At 45.7% G+C, this 20757-nt stretch overlaps 2 protein-coding genes across 2 annotated transcripts; one reads left to right on the top strand and one right to left on the bottom strand.

Annotated features, from left to right (window-relative positions):
• Window positions 1–329: 329 nt before the first annotated feature.
• On the top strand, window positions 330–723 carry LOC125103329 (ATP synthase subunit epsilon, mitochondrial-like). The gene has a single exon (XM_047735273.1). It carries the CDS (start codon window positions 423–425, stop codon window positions 576–578), a length of 156 nt encoding a protein of 51 aa, XP_047591229.1. The 5' UTR covers window positions 330–422; the 3' UTR covers window positions 579–723.
• A 2754-nt stretch (window positions 724–3477) lies between these two features.
• LOC125103319 (butyrophilin-like protein 1) lies at window positions 3478–19657 on the bottom strand. Its single transcript, XM_047735267.1, has 11 exons — window positions 19324–19657; window positions 18670–18798; window positions 18080–18174; window positions 15975–16322; window positions 11383–11664; window positions 11068–11268; window positions 10793–10813; window positions 10674–10700; window positions 8511–8537; window positions 5158–5184; window positions 3478–4741 (listed from the first exon to the last, which is right to left on the bottom strand). The coding sequence occupies exons 3-11, from the start codon at window positions 18162–18164 to the stop codon at window positions 4074–4076; spliced, it is 1686 nt and encodes a 561-aa protein (XP_047591223.1). The 5' UTR covers window positions 18165–18174; window positions 18670–18798; window positions 19324–19657; the 3' UTR covers window positions 3478–4073.
• Between the last annotated feature and the right edge of the window lie 1100 nt (window positions 19658–20757).

Below are 20757 nucleotides of genomic sequence, written 5' to 3'. Positions count from 1 at the left end.
TCCCTGGGAGGCAGCCCTCTAGAACACAACCTGCTACAATGCCATACTCACTCACCCAAAGGCAAGAGAAGCTGTCTTCTCCAGGCCACTGTCAGTAGCATCATAAGATCAAGGGGGAAACAACACCAAAAGTAGGACACCTAGGTGGCTCACTCAGTTAAATGTCTTCCTTCAGCTCAGGTCATGATCCCAGGGTCCTGGGATCGAGTCCTGCATTGGGTTCTCTGCTCAGCAGGGAGTCTGCTTCTCTCTCTGCCTGCCACTCTCCCTGCTTGTGCTCACTCAATCTCTCTCTGACAAATACATAAATAAAATCTTTTTTTAAAAACACGAAAAGAGTCCTTCCTGCCGCTGGGCCATGCATCGAGCCAACATTGAGGCATCCTCGTGATTCGACCCGAAGTGCCCACCCTAGCAACATCATGGTGACCTACTGGCGACAGGCTGGCCTCAGCTACATCCGGTACTCCCAAATCCATGCAAAAGCAGTGAGAGATGCACTGAAGGCCGAGTTCAAAGCAAATGCTGAGAAGACTTCTGGCAGCACTACAAAAATTGTGAAACTGAAAAACGAGTAATCTTCCTGGGAAAGCTTGAAGTGGTACATTTTCCAAGGTGAAGATGTGTGCATCCATGTTACGAAAGATTGAAATCGCTCTCCCTGCATGAAAAAAAAATCCTGTCTTGTTCTAGATTGACAATGCCAATAAATTAAAATATGGTTCAAAAAAAAAATACTATGAAAAGAAAAAAGCTTTTTCTCCTGCTACGTCTTGCTGTGTTCCCTCTGGTGCCCTCTAGGAATTCAGTGTCTGCATACACAAAATCTGACTTGTATAAGCCTCCCTGGATGAGGCTAATGGAAAAACAAAGGAGGAATGCCCAGAACCTTAGGCCTCCATTGAAATTTCTTGGCTGAAAGTGGCCACATTCTTACTGTAGCTCAAGGCTCTCATCTAGGGAGGAAATGTTTAAATTTCAAGGAGAAACAGGCACATGTGGTGCTCATGTACTTCATGAACTCCTAGCCTCCTTGCCCTTACCACACACTGTCCCATATATTATTGTCCTGCCCATTAAGGCTACACTTTCCTCCTTGCTTTGTGCTTGTGCTTTCTGTATTGATACGACCCCAATGAAACTGGAGACAAAGCTTGGCTGAAGGCCTTTTGCCACTAGAGTGTCTGGTCCACCCAGGCCTCTCCATTCTCCTATGAAGGTATCTGGAATAATCTTTTCATTCGCCATCTCAGGGTTTGCTGGCCAAACCCAACAGTGCACTAACTGACAAAGGCGGTGCCAAATGTGCACATGGCAAAAAGGGAACGTTGATGACATCCAGTATCAACAAGTAGGGCACATACAGGGTAGATCTGAATCAAAAGACAGCCTCTTCAATAAATGGTGTTGGGAAAATTGGACAGCCACATGCAGAAAAATGAAATTGGATCATTTCCTTACACCACACACGAAAATAGACTCAAAATGGATGAAGGATCTCAATGTGAGAAAGGAATCCATCCAAATCCTTGAGGAGAACACAGGCAGCAACCTCTTCGACCTCAGCCGCAGCAACATCTTCCTAGGAACATCGCCAAAGGCAACGGAAACAAGGGCAAAAATGAACTACTGGGATTTTATCAAGATCAAAAGCTTTTGCACAGCAAAGGAAACAGTTAACAAAACCAAAAGACAACTGACAGAATGGGAGAAGACATTTGCAAACGACATATCAGATAAAGGGCTAGTGTCCAAAATCTATACAGAACTTAGCAAACTCAACACCCAAAGAACAAATAATCCAATCAAGAAATGGGCAGAGGACATGAACAGACATTTCTGCAAAGAAGACATCCAGATGGCCAACAGACACATGAAAAAGTGCTCCACATCACTCAGCATCAGGGAAATACAAATCAAAACCACCATGAGATATCACCTCACACCAGTCAGAATGGCTAAAACTAACAAGTCAGGAAATGACAGATGCTGGCGAGGATGCGGAGAAAGGGGAACCCTCCTACACTGTTGGTGGGAATGCAAGCTGGTGCAACCACTCTGGAAAACAGCATGGAGGTTCCTCAAAATGTTGAAAATAGAACTACCCTATGACCCTGCAATTGCACTGCTGGGTATTTACCCTAAAGATACAAACGTAGTGATCCGAAGGGGCACGTGCACCCGAATGTTTATAGCAGCAATGTCTACAATAGCCAAACTATGGAAAGGACCTAGATGTCCATCTACAGATGAATGGATAAAGAAGATGTGGTATATATACACAATGGAATACTATGCAGCCATCAAAAGAAATGAAATCTTGCCATTTGCGACGACGTGGATGGAACTAGAGGGTATCATGCTTAGCGAAATAAGTCAATTGGAGAAAGACAACTATCATATGATCTCCCTGATATGAGGGAGAGGAGATGCAACATGGGGGGTTAAGGGGGTAGGAGAAGAGTAAATGAAACAAGATGGGATTGGGAGGGAGACAAACCATGAGTGACTCTTAATCTCACAAAACAAACTGAGGGTTGATGGGGGGAGGGGGTTGGGAGGGGGGGGTGGGGTTATGGATATTGGGGGGGGGTATGTGCTATGGTGAGTGGTGTGAAGTGTGTAAACCTGGCGATTCGCAGACCTGTACCCCTGGGGATAAAAATATATGTTTATAGATTTAAAAAAAAAGACAATGAATTGATAATGGGCAGATCTCACACTTTTAGCTCCTCAACTTGCACATAAACCATTTACTCACATTGGAACTTCCATATAACAACACAACAACTCCACATTTTCACCCATCTACAGGGCTACACTTACAAGTGAAAAAGTTCCCACTCTTTCCCCAAAATGGAACAAACAGGCAGTCTCGGGCATCGAATCAGTTATATTTATTCCTTAAGTCCAGCCACACTCATTTGACTATTCTGTTAACCAAGAGACTATATTTTAAATATCACCACTGACAACTTGCATAAAATCACACTGGTAAGAAGGGACAAGGAAAAGAGATAATAATACAAATGACACATCTACATGACAAGAAAGAAAAATATGCAAAGCAACTCCAGTCCTTTTCCTATTTTTGGTCACAGGCAGGAACTGAGATCTGTGACCTCCTTCTTCAACTTCCAATTCCGTGTCTTCTCATCTCTCCCAGAAATAAAACAGGTCAGTGTTCTCTACTTCAGGAGCCAAAAAACCTTTATTTACTAATGTCTGAGTCCTCAAAAGTCTGGCTTCCTTGCATTTCCTGTGGGTTCCATCGATCTTTACAATTGGACTAGAAGAACTGAGACGCTGTACATAGATTCTGGAACTGTGCTCATGGTCAAAGCTTTCCGTAATTCATCCAGGGTCTGAAAATACCCTTCTTCATTTATCTCTTTTTTCTGGTAGCAGTTCTGTTCTCTCGAACTGTTGTTGACTCACAAGGGAACCCAAATTCTCATCTTCCCACCCCTGAATTAATGCAGCACTAGTATTTCACACAAAAAAGATATTTACTAAGGTTTGTTAAGATAAGTATGTCTCATCCATTCCAAAATAAGAAGCATGTACAATGGAATAGTACACTCCACTCTTCTTCAAGTACATTAGCCATACATTTCTTCAGAAATGTTCAGATGGACAATGTTTTTTAGTCAGAGTGCACATTTCCTAAAATAGAGCTGGTAACCCACCCATAGCCTCTGGGTTCATCTGCACAACTCAAACTATATAAAATAAACACCATTTACTTCTTCAGAATAATTCAGACCTCATCTCATTTCATATCAAAACAATACAAAGATTCCATGAGATTATGTTCATGATCAAAAGAAACATGACTTCCGATAGCAAAATTCAGCCAACCTCATTACACCTGAAAAGGTCAGCATTTATCTTCTAATACCTGAGCATAAGGCATGAACTGACTATTCTCATAACCACACCCCAGCAATCTACACCCAGAAGAGAAGGGCAAGACACCCAGCCATTCAGGACTAAATTCAGAGGCTATTACTCCTGGGAGTCCGCAGTTCCCAGAAAAGCCACCATGAGGAATCTGGGACAGTGTTGGAGCATTATGGGGACTTAGCTTCAGGGCCCCAGGGGAGTAATGGAGATTCAGCCCCTGGGAGATCACCATCAACACCACAGCCTGAACTGAACCCCTGTCCTGAAAGGCTCACAGGCTCCTCTGAAGAACAAGGAGGGTTGTTAACGGGTAAAGGGGTCTGCACAGACCCACCCACCCCAGAGCAGATAGTCAGGGACACGTCTCCTGTCCTCAACCTGAAGTATGGAAATAGAGTCCCAGAGGAGGAAGCAAGAGGGAAGGAGAAAATGTGGGAACCATCAGTCATGTTGTAGAATGAGACATCCCCTTCCTTCAGGTCCAGGAAAACCCCTACCCTCTGGGGAACTGGCACAAGGAGCTCTGAATTATCAGAGAGGAAATAGACTTTCTTTCCATACACTCCCACAACCCAGAACCCCTTTCCTGGGCATTCCTGGTACCAGCCTTTCCTCTCCACATCTCTCCTACAGACCCCCAGCCCCCACTCACTTCTTTCTGCATTCCTTATCTCCACCTCCCAGTAGCAGCACGCTGATGTGATGCCTTCATGACCCAAGACACTATAGGTTCCCTCTGCTGCATCCTTGGCTGAGTCCTTGAAGGTCACACTAGTCTTGTCATTAGAGACAGCAAGGCTGGAATGGGCAGACCCTGGATCCAGACTGACGGACACTGCAGAGAGAGTTGCCAATCTTTCAAGGACTTGCCCTACCACATACCAAGGCACACAACCGCCACCCCACCCCCAGACACCTAGCTGCATGCAAGGAGGGCTAAACCTCCTGAGATAGAGCCTTCTGGTTGAAGCACACAGCCCTCCAACTGGAAGAAGTAAGCCATAAGACTGATCTGGGGGTTAGACATGTCACAGGGCCCTTGAGGGCCAGACTGGACTCCAGCACTATAGAATACCCATATTCTATCCAGTATCAGTCACACCCAGTAATCCCAGCTACATGATGTTCACCGCCCCATCCCACCCCACCACCATTGATGATGCCAGCATCTGTATCACCACAGCAAGCTGAAGGAGATGTCAGCAGCCATGGGACAGCTGTAGGAGCACCCAAACAACTGAAGTAACTCACAGGCCTGGAACTTCTCCTTCCGCCAATCTGCAAGAAAAGCACATTTCACAAATGTGAACAACAAATCAGAGACTTGAGGAGACTGTACAAAGCAGTGTGGGTATCTATCCTCTGAAATACACTGAACCAAGAGTTATAGGGAAAAATGTTTTGGAAGCATTCACCTGATGAATTTATTTTTCACACACATTAATTCTCTCTCTCTGTCACACACACACACACTCACACATGCGCACACTCTCTCTCATACACCCACCCCCATCATGTTATAATATTCCCATGAAACCCAAGCCATAAAAGTTAACATCGCTAAGAGACTGGATACTGACCAAAAAAGAAGGCTCTTTGCACAGATTTCATTATCAAAATAGGCTTTCTCAATTCTGAGCCACACATCCATCCTGAAAGCTAAGCTTTCTTGAGAAAGAACTGAGGAGATCAAAATTTCTGAGGCCTCCATTTATTTATAAAGAACTGACTGAACTGAACTTGTACATTGACTCAAAACCATGGTAGGGGCAATACAACTTGGTGGCACTGCACTTGAAGGAGGACTCTCAGCCATGGCTGAGGAGAACTCAGGATATGGCACCAGGGAAATCTTGCCCCATCAAGAGGTAATGGAGAAGATTCAAGGAAGGAGAGAGAGAAGTTCAAAGCAAGAAAGACCTACATCTAGTGAAATAAAGTAATGAACTTGCTTTCCTGTATCATGGAGTATTGCAAGGAAAAACATCCTATATGTAAGGGGAAACCCCAAAACATTGGGTCTAGTCATCTGCTTCCCCTTATAATCACCTAGAGAGATCAAAAGCAGCAGAAGACACCACACATGATCAGCCCCCAAATATGGCTGTGCCCTATGCCCTAGAAACTGTGAATAAGTTTTGGCAGAGAGGACTTTACAGATGTGAGTAAGATTAAGGAACTGGAGATATGAATGCAGCAGGGGTGGAATAACAATTTCTCCAAAAACCTAGATGGAACCTCAAACCCAATTATCCTAAGGACCATATCAAGCTACCCTCTATAAAGTGAGGACCTGAAATGAGTGAGAGAGGAATACAGGGATCCCCTCCCTCAGTGACGCAAAGTATAAACTCCTCCAACCTTCATACTCCATTTTGGGAAGAAGAAAAGAAGCTAACTGATCTCAGCAAATGTATATCTGTCATACGACCCTGAAAAGTCTGCACTGGTAAAGCTGTGACCTCCAACAGGACAGAGGCTCCAGAACAAAATTAGAACGATTATAAAATAAGAACAGGACACGTTCTTGAATATTTGCTGACAACATGGGACCCCTATTCTCCCACAGGTTTATTCAGATAAAATAGAACATCCAGCTCTGTTAATTTGCTTATACAAACAGATCACATGAAGTGGGTGGACATGTCACATTTTGAGAAAAGGGAACTTTACTTGTTCTTCACTAAGACATTGGCTGACAGCAAACTCTACATTTCTATATGACAACGGACACAGATTAGCAAAGAAGAGGAATCAGGAGGAGGAGAAGAAGGAAGAGGAGAAAGGGATTTGGTGTTCCATTCTGAGACTCCACAGTGCACCCAGAGCTATGCTGTGCACTTCCGTGGTCCAAGCGCGTTCTTCACCTCATTCCACAGCAAGCTGTTCATTAGAAATTAATCTTCCGATTTCATGAACAAGATCAGATCAGACATTTGTTCACATCACATTAAGAGCCCTCCTATGTGAAAGTGTTGATTCTACTGTACGATGTCTATCCTTACAAAATAAAAAGAACATATATAAGGTATACTTAAAAACACAGGCATTTCAATCCAGAAGAGAAGGGAGTGATGCTAAAAGAAGACCATTTAATCCACATTTTTAACAGATAAGTCCCAAGATTCAGTGAGGCTCTCTAAAGAGTTTGCCTCACACATCTGGTCCCCGTAGACTCTTACGCTACTGGATCCCCATTCTCTGTTCTCACAGGCTGTGTCCCTGATCATAAATAGAAACAGCCAGGACAGAAAAGGTACGTGTTATGGATTCAAATGGCCCAGATTCATAACCCACCCCAGTGCTAGAGGGTGCTCTGGATAACCTTTCATTGCATTAGCAACCCTAGGTTCACACTCCTCCCCCGACTACTAGGTGAAGGGTGAAATGGCCTCATTATGTGAAGCAAACCCAGTTAGAAAATTAATTCAAAACACCGTAAAATAAATATAAGTCTTTTCAGAAATCTCTCAAACATGTGTCAAGAAAGTTATTACTTTTTGCGCACCCAATAACTTGCATGTCCTCTATGTACTTCCCACTCTAACCACCATGGCTGTCATTTGTGGTGTCTCTTCTACCCAAAGCCACCCAAAGTGTCTCTTCTACTCTCAACCACCCAAATTGTCTCTGAGAGGAATCACAGGCTCTCTACTTTCCTTCTCATTTCCTCCTCTCTTCTCCAACCACCTTTTCTTTCCCTGATTTACTCCCAGATTTTCTCTGGTAAACAATTTTCACTCCTCTGAGCTTCTCCTATTGCCATCCTCACACATTGCCCCTAATAAATCTAACCAGTACTGAGCCCATCAGGTAATCCAAAATTCTCCTAAAAGGAGAGATAATGGTTGTGAACAATTATAAGTTACTGTCCTTTAAAAAATTAATTTCTTAACACTGTAATACAAACATGTACATAGGATTTTGTATATAATGACCAGTATCTCACAAACCCACTACCAGGACTCCCTAAACATCCTGGAGGCTCTGGATCTGAGAATCAGAACAGCTGACCTAAAGAAAACTACTTCCAAAACAATCGTGGGGGTTTAGAGGAAGATAGCTGGCTTGGGCAAGGAGTCAGATCATGCAAAAGCAAAATGAAGACCATCATTCGAGAGAAACTGCAAAAACAAACAAACCAACCAACCAGGAAAACCAAAGGAAGATCCAAAAAGAGGTAGGAATTTCAGGGTAAAATGGATTCAGAAACAAGGATCCCTTAAGGAAGACCTGAGTCCTAAGCAGGCAAGCTTGATTTCTGAAATCTTCCAGAGACAGCAAATTCTAAAGTACAACGTCAATGCCATGGTCCAACTGCCCTTACAAATGACCACTCTGTTGTCACTGGACCAACAAAACTATCCGTTGAACAAGGTGTGTTCAGAGGGTGTTGCTAATTCTAACAGCAACCTACAGTAGAGGATGTGTCAGAATAGAGGCAGATCTGTGTTCCCAAGGACAGTCCCTGCAGTTTTCAGAAGGACACAACAAACATAACAAGATCAGGGACATCAACCCCATCCCGGTGTGCGGTCCAATGACAGAGAAGGTGGCACAGTTGACGCTGGGGAGGTAAAGCCACAGGAAACTGAGTCACTTACCTGCATATAGTTGTGCCTTCTTCAGGGCTGAAAGGGAAGACACCCTGATGAGACATGAGCCAGAACAAGTCTGCATAGTATTGATCTACTGGCACATGACTCCTCTCTGTGCTACAGGTGACACTATCAACAGAGTAAGGAGAGAGGCCAGAGAGGAGATACCCTCCTGACATCGGCAGACAATAGGATGTTCTGGAAAATCCCTGGACCACCAGTCAGAGAGCCAGCATTGGAGGCTGAGTTCCATGCCTGCCAGTTCCTGCTGTGTGACCTTTGCCAAGTTAGTGTCCTGAGTCTTAAAAACCACAACATTAAAATAAAAACTCTGAGAAACAAACTGAGAGTCTGGGAGGGAAGGGGGGTGGGAGGTTGGGTGAGCCTGGTTGTGGGTATTATGGAGGGCCCAATTACATGGAGCACTGGGTGTGCTGTATAAACAATGAATTATGGAACACTGAAAAGAAATTGAAAAAAAATAAAAGATACATGTAGTTGAATAGTAAAACCATCAAAATGACAATTAAATTAAAAATCAAAAGCACTTTTAACTCTTAAACTTCTATTCTCCTACAGACAAGTAGACTTAAGAGTCAACCAAGAAAAACAATCTTAACCAGAAGAGACAAAATTTAATAAATAAATAAATAAATAAATTCAGCAGAGTCTAAAGAGACAAATGAAAAGAACATAAAATTGAACAATTGATTATAACATTAAGAGTCTCTAAGGGGAAAAAACTCTTAGATGGAGAGGAGAAGGGAGTTGAGGGAAATTGGAAGGGGAAATGAACCATGAGAGACTATGGACTCTGAAAAACAACCTGAGGGTTTTGAAGGGGCGGGGGGGTGGGAGGTTGGGGGAGCCAGGTGGTGGGTATTATGGAAGGCATGTAGGGCATGGAGCACTGGGTGTGGTGCATAAACAATGAATTCTGTTACAATGAAAAGAAATTTTTTAAAAAAGTTATTAATTCAATATTATGCACACAAGCATTGCAAGACCAGTTATCTATATGCATTTGACTTTCTGAACAATAGAAGAGATAAAACTTCCGTGGAAACACTCAGCCCATAAGAGTCAGGTAGATCTCCTGGGGCCAGTGGAGAAGAATTTTAATCTCTAAAGAAATCTCATGTTTAAAAAATTGGTAGCAGTGTGGGAGGTACTCAGCATAAATACAATCAACATCTAAATCTGTTTCTTCTTTTTATTATGGAGTGCAGAGCAATTCAACAATAAGTCAAAAATGTGCATTTCAAATAAATTTTCAATAAAAAATAGTATTCCTTCAAAGAACAATACACTATGTCCAACCATTCTTGATTACCAAAAGAAAATGCATAATACTAACAAATTTCATCCACAGAATTTTTCTGAAATGAATCCCAATATCAATTGCATCCCCAAATAAAGAAATTTTCACATGAAGAAAGAAACACACAAAATTTTTATCCCATCTGCTTTCAATTGGCTTTAAAGGTCAAAAATTATACAATGTATGAAAATGTCTTAGGGAATAAAGTATACATTATTCCGTGAATGTAAGAAATCATTATTACATCCAATGATTTCCAGGAAAGAGAGATATGGGAAATAACACAAAAGGGGAGATGAATTAAGAACCGGGATGTTAGGTGAGCACTAGGGTAAAAGTGTCCAAACGTTCTCTAAAACACAACACTGGACCACTGACAACTTACCCCACGACATTCCCACCCAAGCTCTGGCTATCCTCTACCCAACACTTTGTGATCAGTACCTCCAGGACCTGCAGAGAAAAGACTCTCCCACAATGGTGTTATGTGGAGGGAACACACTCCTAAATTTAATGACCCCCATTTATTTATATAGTTTCTCTAAAACATTCCAGAGTATTCAGGTTGACTGAGAACCAGTGGCGCTGAAGACTAAAAGGCTACAAAGGAGGTGGGTAGATCAACCCAAGATGCACGACAGATTCCAGTGACCTCCATCATTCCAGGTTTCAAAGCACCGTGTGCGAAAAAATAGCCCAGATGGGGAAAGCCCATGGAACAAGTTCTGCCTCCCACCAGTTTCCACTTCTGCACCAGCGACGGGTCCTCATGTCTCTGCATGAAACAGAGAGGGGACACGATGGCTTAGGGGGCAAGAGACCCAAGGATTATCCAGACAGTCACTCACCAGCCAGGTAAACAGATTTCCTCCAGTCTGAAAGGCAACACAGGAAACGGGTGAGCTAAGAATCAGAATGTCTCCTACTAACGTGACACAGAAACTTCTGGGAAAAGGACACAACGTACCAAGATCTGCCTGGTATTCATCTGAAAAAAAAAAAAAAAGTGAAAAATACACATAAACTCCCATCACTAAGACCAGCAAAGACTGCACCTGGAAAACCCACGAGAGCATCTATATGTCTCCATGAAGATCTAACTCCAGACCTCTCGAGCCTCCACAACCCCACCCGTCCTCTCTGGTCCTCCTCAGCACCCTGATCCTGGACAAGGGCCCTACTGTACGCTTCTCCTCTGCACCAGTTTCCAAACTTGTCTGCCTTGGCCCTGTCCTGCCTTACCTCTGGCCTTCAGTGCCTCTTCCTTTATCTGCTGGTCCTCCTCCTTGTCTCTGTGCAGATTCTCCCATTCCTGCATCTCCTGGAGCTTTGCAGTATGTTCTCTCATGATGTAGAAGACAGCCCCAAGGAGTAGGAGCATCAGCACAGTCAGGATCACCATGAAAGCCAGCTTCCAGGGAGAACTCTGAGGGAAGAAGGGTTCTGTGCCCAGCCAGACGCCCCATCAGGTCACGGCTCAGGACGGCCCAGCCCAGCACACACAGGGACCCCCAACCAGACCATCCCACCCTTCTCGGAGTGGGAAGTAATACTGACCTGGGATGAAAATGGCCATTGCCTTCTCCTGGCCCAGGATGGGGTTGAGGACTGAGCAGGTCACATTCCCTGAAGAGCTGTTCCTCACCACAAGAGTGGCCTCTATGGTGAACAGCCCTGCAGCATCTTGGGCTTGGGTCTCAGAGAACGTCAGGAATTTCTCTCCACTGAGAGCTCTCCACTGCACTTGGGGCTTTGGGAACCACCCCGAGGCCATGCACACAACTCGGACCCCATCCTCCTCTGGCCCTGTGATGTGCACTTGAGGGGCAGAGCCCACACCTGAAGAGAGAAGCTGGAGAGCACAGGGAGGCCAACCAGAGCCCAGGGATTCCAGCAGAACCTTCCTATACACAACTCCAAGGGCAACATTGCATTTTGGGGGCTCCTTGGGGGAGTGGTTCCTACAAGGATTAATGTAAGGGGTCCTGCCATGGGGAACAGAAGGAAGGAACATGGGGACCTGTGGCAGGCCCAGAGAGCAGGCACTGCTCCCCAACCATGAGGGTGGGAATTCCATCACCCAGAGGGATAGAAGGAGGAATTTCATTCCATGATCCATCTTTCTCTGCTCTTCTCAACTCACACACTCTGCAGGGCATCTGCGGGCACACCCACTGCCACTCGGTCATCACTTCCACCAACCTACATACCTCCTGAGCTCACTCCCTAGTATCCACACCTCTGGTTTAGCTGTGCCAGGATTCCTCACAGATGCTTCAGACTCAAATCCTGAACTAATTCATGCTTGGCCCCATCTGTGATAGGATAATGAGGAAAATACCCCCAATCTTTCAGCCTTCCTTACATCCAGCCAGCCCTCTGCCACATATTGTTAATGCCTTCACACTCTGCTTCTGGGCTCCAACCTGTGACTTGACTCAGCCCCTGAGAGTTCAGGGAATGGGACTCTAGCAGAGGTTGGAAACTGTTTGTGCCATTGCCTTGTCCTCAGCCACAGGACAGACATCTTCAGGCTAGCGCAGCCTTTCCAGCTGAAGCTGTCCTAGATCAACAAATAGCCACCTGGACAACACCAGCTGAGCAAACCCAGCCAAGGTTCACTGCCAGGACAAAACAGATTTAAAGTAAGAGGCTTATTGTCCCTGTTGAAAATAGGGAAAGAGAGTCCCTTCCCATCCTTTATTTGTAACATTTACTTGAGGAAACTTGTCATTCTGGGTGTTTTCTCTATTCTTTGAAATGTATATAAGTACTTTAAAACAAACAAACAAAAAACCAAATAGGCCTTTTGCCAGCTCTGATCCAAGAACGTGTTTCTCAAGGACCCGGGAGCCCTCTCTTTGAACTGCTCACACCAAGGAAGACAGCAGCCCTCTCTCTCCTTTCTCTGCCAGGGTAGGAGCCTATCCTCAGTGGGCACCTGGATCCATGTGTAAAATCACTGCCTGTCATCATGATTGGAGAATTGGTAATAAATAAATAAATATAAAATACACTACTGTAAGTTTTATTTGTCTGCAAAACTCTTCATCTCTCCTTCTATTCTGAATGATTCCCTTGCTAGATTCTTGGCTGCAGATTTTTTTTTTCCTTTTAGCACATTGGATATATCACACCGCTCCATTCTGGCCTGCAGAGTTTCTGTTGAAAATTCCACTGAGTATATGTGAAAGTGTTGAATCACTGTATTGCACACCTGAAATGAATATAACACTCTATCTTAACTACACTGGAATTATATTTCTTTTTATTTTTAAGGTAGGAGAATTTGGTTGTCCTCAGAATAAAGCCAATTAGCTAACTTACGTGCTCACCCAATTTCCAAGCAATTATAAGGTGCACCACCTAGGACAAATAGTGCAAGTCCAGCTACTTGAGGGCTCATAACTGTTGATCCTGAGAACGTGTATAGAATGAGTTCTGTCTGCATATGGAAAAGATGAGATTTCTTCTGTCTTTGCATTTCTTGATAGAATCTCTGTGATGCACAGCACATTATAGTTAATGCTAATTTAATACTAAAAAGGAGCTTTCTTCCTACTATCTTAGAGACAAGATTCTGAGTTGGAAGATTATGGGGGCTTTTTTTTTTGTTTTTTTTTTGTTTTGTTTTGTTTTTGTTTTTTTATTTCTTTTCAGCGTAACAGTATTCATTGTTTTTGCACCACACCCAGTGCTCCATGCAATCCGTGCCTCCTTAATACCCACCGCCTGGCTCCCCCAACCTCCCACCCCCCACCGCTTCAAAACCTTCAGGTTGCTTTTCAGAGTCCATAGTCTCTCATGGTTCACCTCCCCTTCCAATTTCCCTCAACTCCCTTCTCCTCTCCATCTTCCCTTGTCCTCCATGCTATTTGTTATTCTCCACAAATAAGTGAAACCATATGATAATTGACTCTCTCTGCTTGACTGATTTCACTCAGCATAATCTCTTCCCGTCCATGTTGTTACAAAAGTTGGGTATTCATCCTTTCTGATGGAGGCATAATACTCCATAGTGTATATGGACCACATCTTCCTTATCCATTTGTCCATTGAAGGGCATCTTGGTTCTTTCCACAGTTTGGCAACCAAGGCCATTGCTACTATAAACATTGGGGTACAGATGCCCCTTCTTTTCACTACATCTGTATCTTTGGGATAAATACCCAGTAGTGCAATTGCAGGGTCATAGGGAAGCTCTATGTTTAATTTCTTGAAGATGGAAGACCATTCCATGCTCTTGGATTGGAAGAATAAACATTGTTAAAATGTCTATACTGCCTAGAGCAATCTATACTTTTAATGCCATTCCGATCAAAATTCCACCGGTATTTTTCAAAGAGCTGGAGCAAATAATCCTAAAATTTGTATGGAATCAGAAGAGACCCCGAATCACTAAGGAAATGTTGAAAAACAAAAATAAAGCTGGCGGCATCACGTTACCTGATTTCAAGCTTTACTACAAAGCTGTGATCACCAAGACAGCACGGTACTGGCATAAAAACAGACACATAGACCAGTGGAACAGAGTAGAGAGCCCAGATATGGACCCTCAACTCTATGGTCAAATAATCGACAAAACAGGAAAAAATATACCGTGGAAAAAAAACAGTCTCTTCAATAAATGGTGCTGGGAAAATTGGACCGCTATATGTAGAAGAATGAAACTCGACCATTCTCTTACACCATACACAAAGATAAACTCGAAATGGCTAAAAGACCTCAACGTGAGACAGGAATCCATCAGAATCCTAGAGGAGAACATAGGCAGTAACCTCTTCAATATCAGCCACAGCAACTTCTTTCAAGATATGTCTCCAAAGGCAAAGGAAACTAAAGCTAAAATGAACTTTTGGGACTTCAGGAAGATTATGATTTTAATTATATTTCCCCAACGTGACCAAAGATTTTTGAGTAGGACCTGTTAAGATTAGCCGAACACAGCCCAGATGAGCTGAACTCCCTGAACGCCAGATTAAATACATGCTTGTTGTTACAGGCCACTGAGATTTCTATGTCTGTGTTACACAGCATTATGGCAGCAATCTGCAGCTGACACATAAAATCAATATTTCTATCACTAAAAAACCAATTTAAAAAAAATCTATGAGTACTGAAGTCCCTTCTCTCCACGCCTCCAAACTATCCTTGTCCCCAAATATCCTCACTCAGTTTACTTTCCAAACCTCTCTGATGCTGGAGTGCTCCCTTCCCACCACACTGCCCCTACATGAATGCAGAGGGCCATCCTCTCCACCCCATAACTACATCCAGGCCTCCAGTCTTGCTCACCTTCCATACACTCTCCATTACAGCTGCCAAAGCAAACCTGCCCTCACATACCTCGCTCCCCTGCTCTGTTTAAAATTCCCTCAGCCCTGCATCTAAACGGCATAAGAGCACATGAAGCCTTTGGTGGTCTGGTATTACCACCCCCACTACCCCGCAAACAAAACTCCTATCCACTTCGTCCCCAATCCCACCATCTGCACTTGTCAGGGAGTACACACTCCATTCCCAGGACAATTCGGTTGACTGCTCAGAACCACAATCACCATGCTGTGTATGCCCCACACGATGCATCAACCGAAGGCCATTTCAGAACACTGTCCGCTTCACTGTCTGCTCAAGTGTGCGTTACTCATGGGCTTCTCCTGATAAATCCCTTCTCTGTCCACCTGGACCAGGAACACCTCTATATTCCGGAGAGTCACCTCTCACCACCATCCTATTCACCTCTACACCAATCATGTGGCCTCTCTCTCTGCCCAGAGTCACCAGCCACACTCCTCCCTCAGGTGTCTCACCTGGTGTTCTTCTGCTTGGAACTCTCACCCCTAGAATATTTATTTTGCTAAGTCTCTACTCATCACCATCTAACATTGTCTATAACCTATCTATTTGGCCATTTATTGTCTGTATAATATAAACTCTATAGGGCAGGGATCTTTATTTGTTACACTGAGTTACCCAGGTGCAGAGAAAAATAGCTATCACGTACCAGGAGTTCTATATATTTATACTGAATAAATGAAGAGTGAAAGACCCATTTTCCCTCTTGTATAAATTGAAGGCTATTAACTTAGACCCTGAGGTGGCTCCGAATTAGAATACTGCAGGTCTCTAAATATAGATCAACAACCCACCTGCCACCTTCAGTTCCACACTGGCCTCTTCATAGAAGATGCCCATTCGGAAGAAGCAGGTATACAGCCCGTTGTCGAAAGCCTGGACATTGTGGATGTGCACAGCAGCCTCCCCCTGGGAGAAGAAATCCTTCACCAGTGAAGTTCGCCCTCTGTACTGAGGCAACTGCTCTTCTGTCTGCTCCCGCTGGTTTTGATAGATGAACACTGCTTCTGAGAACTTGGAGCGGAACCACCGCAGCTCCATATTCTCCACATCCATGGCCGGGGACACACGACATGGCAGTGTGATGTCCCCACCCAGCGCTGCCACAATGGGTTCCGTGGGGCCAATCACCATAAACTCCTCTGTGGACACAGACATAGGACTGAGAAAGCAGGAGAAGGGAAGGGAACACACTGTCAGGAGGGAGGCCCTGAATGAGGGACTCAGCTGTGAGAACTCCTAATGGGTCAGTTTTATCCGAAAACAACTTTGAAACACTGAAATGGTGTCAAAGAGACTCCTCAACAGCCTGTGCTCCTGACTCCAGGCCCATCCATGAAGGATGCTCTGACTCAGTGGTTCCAAACTTCCATAGGCATCACTATCACCAGGAAGGCCTGTGAAACACAGATTGCTGGGCTCTATCCCCAGGCCTCCTGGTTCAGTAGATTTAGAGTGGGTCCAAGAATGTGCATTTCTAAGGAGGTGGTGAGAAGCTGATACTGATGTCTCAGCGACCACACTCTGAGAACCACAGCTCTAACCTGCCTCCTCTTAGGACAGGACTGAAAACTCACCAAAGAGCACTACTATGGCCGAGTGGTAACATCCTACTCATTGCACCACACCTGGAACTTCCCAACACCCACTCCTAAAGTTATTGTTTTTGCCCACATCTTTGTCTTCTACTGAATTATATGTGTGCTAGAAACTAGACCTCACAGCTACTTCCATTAAAACCTGCCTTCACTCCACTTCTCACAGGACCCAAAACACCACCTGTTCCCAAAGAGGGTTCATCCCACTGCCCCTAGCCCCTTGCGGCCTTGGTCTTCTGAGACCTGGTAGATGGGTCACAGCAGGACACTTCTGCAGGACAAACCCCATCAGACAACCAAACACTGACTTCTCAGCTCCTGTGCTACTCAAATTTGGCTGAGTCACTATCTGTCTCACCTGGGAGATGACAATTACTAGTCTCCCTGTGACATCCTCTCTCGTCAGTGTCTGTGAACCTTTAAACCTATAACCAAAACCATGTCACTCCTCTACCAAAGCCCTTCAATGCTTCTGCAGTTGCCCACGTGATCCTGAGCCCATTAAGGAAGACCTCCCTGCTCTCTGATCCCCAACTCCTGCATCTCTTCCCCTCATTCACTCTGCTCCTGCCAACACTCACCTCCTCTGCTCCATGAATACACAGGCCCACTACCAGCTTTGTCTGGCTGCTTCTCACTGTGGAGAACCTCTTTCCATGGGATCCAGACAGGCTCCTCCCACCTCCTCCATGTCTTTGGTCCCATCTCACTGCATACAGTGACCACCTTATGGAGCACTGCTGCCTGGCCACTAGCCGTCCTGCAGCCCTGACTGCCCCACCTACTCTACGTCCTTGTCCCATGCTCTCCACTCCTCTAACAGACATAGACTGTACAGGGTTGTGGTATTTAGTGCTCACTGTCCCTGCCAGAGTAAGCTCTGTAAAGATAGAGACTGTCTGCTCTGTACACAGAATAGCACCTAACATGTACTCAGCACCCTATAAATATTTGTGAAATAGAAGTACCAGTAAAGCCAGGAAACAAAAAGCCAATAAAGCCAGGAAACTAAAAATAAAGAGACAATTATTTTCATACTTTTCATAGTGAAATCCACATTTTTTACTTTATAAGACATAAACTCATTAGAGAACTGTCATGCTCCCCTGCCCTTATTTTGCAGTTCTGGGATTCTTCTTATGTGTTTAATTTCAAATAGCAGTTGGGGCATCTATCTCCAGAATCTGTGTAGAGCCAGAGCCTCCACCAATAGCCATGTGTCCTGAGGGAGACAGCAGCAGAGTTCCGGGGGCTCTCACCCACCCCAGGGAGACACAGGGAGGAGGAAAGGACACACTCACCTGCAGAGCCCCCAGCAGGCAGCTGCAAGAGGAGAAGCAGGGAGGGGAGATGAGAGAGCAAAGAGCCCCAGCAGCAATCCTCCATTTCCTCAGAGCTGGGGAGACACAGGGCAGGAGGCAGGTGACACATCCTGAGAGGAGGCAGGGCCAGACCACAGCTCTGGGCCTCAGAGCAGACAGCAGGGCTCAGGGCTGGCAACAGTCCCCAGCAGGAGCACAGCCTTTCCTACTGCTTAGTATGCTGCTGAGGTGGGGGCCCCACAACCCTGATGCCAAGAAAGCCCTCCCAGCCCTTTGGAAACTTTCCCAGCCTGCTCTGCCCACAGGACCACAAACTTCCTGCCTCAGCACAGAGGCCGCCTCCACTTCTGCATGAGTCACAGGACACCACAGAGGTCCAGGGACACAAGGCGTAGACTCAGGGCTCTCCCCATGAAGGACACACCAGCTCCTGTGTGCTGTTCTTCTGCTGCCTCCTAATTATGACCGGGGAATGACTGAGAAGCATGAGAAGACCGCGTCCTCCTCAAGGACACTGTGGCTCCCACCACATGCACGTTGTTCTGGGGTCCTTTGATAGGTGAGTTCACCCTGATTTCAGCTCCTGCCTCCTGCAGCCCTTTTCTGCTCAGGGCCAAGGACGTGGACTTGCTCATAGCTGAAGCCAGACAATTCCCCATGAACAGTTAAACCTCATCTTCTCTATCTTTGAAGAGTTTCTGCCTCAGGATAAAGGATCCCAGCAGAGCAGTGGGAAGCACAGGATAAAATGAGACCTGGTCAAAAAGAAGGGCTTCAAACCACTGACTCTGAGGGGAGAGGGATGCAGCCAGAGGTCCTGGGAAGGACAGATTCTAGGGCTGACTGCTAAAGTCTCCATACTCAGCCACGTGCTGTGGGAATCACCTGAGGCAAGTTTCTGCCCCAGGTCCTATCTGCCATACAGAGAGAGTAATAAGACCTCATCCCATGGAATAAGAAGTATCTTATAAATTTATGTATGGAGAGTCAGTGCACATTACAACAGTGCCTGCTCCTAGGAATGCTACAGCAAAGTCATTAAGTAAATGAATAAAGTGGATCCCCCACTGTAATTGTCCTCCTGACAACTACAACTACCTCAGAGCCTCATTATTATCCAGCACCAGCCCTCCAGCCCCACCACGATCTCGGCGACCTCCTCCCAAGCATCTGCTCCCCACTTTCCTCTTCTTGTCCAGCAAGTGTCTTCAGAACCCACTCACCTGCCTGAAAACCTGGGGCTTCTTGAGCGTCTCTAACTCAGTACTGTGAGACCTCAGCCAGCCCCAAATCTGCTCTCAGAGATTGCACATGCGGTTCACTGCTCAAGCCCCAAACCCTGCTCCAGATCCAGCGTTGGTGCCACAGGCTCCTCTTGTCTGAGAGGCAGCTGGTTCCCGGAGAGCGGAGAAGCACAGCCGGGCACAGGTTGCAGAGGTCTCAGCTGAACCAGGGACCTGGGACACCCAGCACTCCCAGACAGAAGAATCCTGCGCTGACTCCTTCCACCATTTAAAAGTGAAAGCTTATGAAACACAACCCTAGCAGACTCTGCTCTGCCCTCTGGATGGTGCACCCTAGTTATCAGGAAGCAAACAGCATGATCAGAGCCACAGAAACAGGGCAGGTACAGATACACAGACCCACTCTGCAGGGGGACACACAGAGACACAGACACCATATCTTTGTTGAACAACTGCCACTCTCCAGGCTGGCTAGCTTCTAGACCAGAAGCAAGGAGTGTGTGTAGCACAGCCAAGACAAATACCTAGCCCTTTGCACAGGGCAGTTCACTACCAAAATACTCTATGTCAGTTTCTGAATACTAATGGCAGGAGCCTTTGAAAAGCCCCCAGTGCAGCTGCTTTGCCTTTCTTCACCAGGAGATGACCCAGGTGCTCCCACAGCATGGCAACAGGAGGGTTAAGCCTGAGCTTCACAGAATCTTCCAGGACCAGCTCCAGGACACTGGCCCTGCCCCAAGCTGAATGGACAGCACCCTGTGGACAGCTTCTTAATACTATACTATCACACAAGGCCTGGGTGCACCATTCAGCCCCTCCTCACCAGGCCACAGTGTGCAGCAGGAAAGGCAGATTCCGTGGTCTCTGAAGGAACACCATGGAGCACTAGAGCTTCCTTTCCAGACCCTCCCTTCCTGCAGTTCCCCATCTCAGTAAAGGACACCTGGGGTCACCCAGTTATGCCTGCCAGACTCTGGAGGGTCATTCCACCACACACACCACTTTCCCACCCACTCTGCTGCCAGTGCACCAGAAAGTTCAAGACTTTTCTCTAATCCATATCCATGGCTACCTTCCAGCTCCACACCCATCTCACTTACCCCCTCACCCAGACACGGTGTCCCTGCTTCCCCATGGGCGTCCCCTGCCCACCTCCAGCCTCGCCCTCTCAAGTTCATTTTCCATCCAAGGTTGTAACCTCTCAAACCATCTTATATCAGCTCTGCTTCACCCCTTCCCTTGTTTGCTCCCTCAAGCCCACCCAGTGCTCGGGTGTTCATGTGTTAAGTGACTGGTGTTAAGACACCAGTTTGGGCTAGAGCCTCCCTGGCCCCACTTCTGCCAGGTTGTTGTCATTATTGTCTTCATTCTATGGGTGAGGAAACCAATGTCTCAGGGTTCCACAACCACACA

The sequence above is a fragment of the Lutra lutra genome, chromosome 6 (genome assembly GCF_902655055.1).
Source record: "Lutra lutra chromosome 6, mLutLut1.2, whole genome shotgun sequence".
NCBI classification, from domain to species: Eukaryota; Metazoa; Chordata; class Mammalia; order Carnivora; family Mustelidae; genus Lutra; species Lutra lutra.
Note: the sequence above shows the minus strand (reverse complement) of the source record. Positions and strands in the feature narration are given on the sequence as shown.

Excerpts from the sequence above, each read along its gene's own strand:
- LOC125103319 (XM_047735267.1), bottom strand. The coding sequence starts at position 18,164 with ATGGAGGATTGCTGCTGGGGCTCTTTGCTCTCTCATCTCCCCTCCCTG. Across the intron at positions 11,665-15,974 it reads TGTGGAACTGAAGGTGGCAG|GTGTGGGCTCTGCCCCTCAA; the intron begins GTGGGTTGTTGA and ends TTCTCTCTTCAG. Across the intron at positions 10,814-11,067 it reads AGAGGCACTGAAGGCCAGAG|ATGAATACCAGGCAGATCTT; the intron begins GTAAGGCAGGAC and ends TTTTTTTTTCAG.
- LOC125103329 (XM_047735273.1), top strand. The coding sequence starts at position 423 with ATGGTGACCTACTGGCGACAGGCTGGCCTCAGCTACATCCGGTACTCC.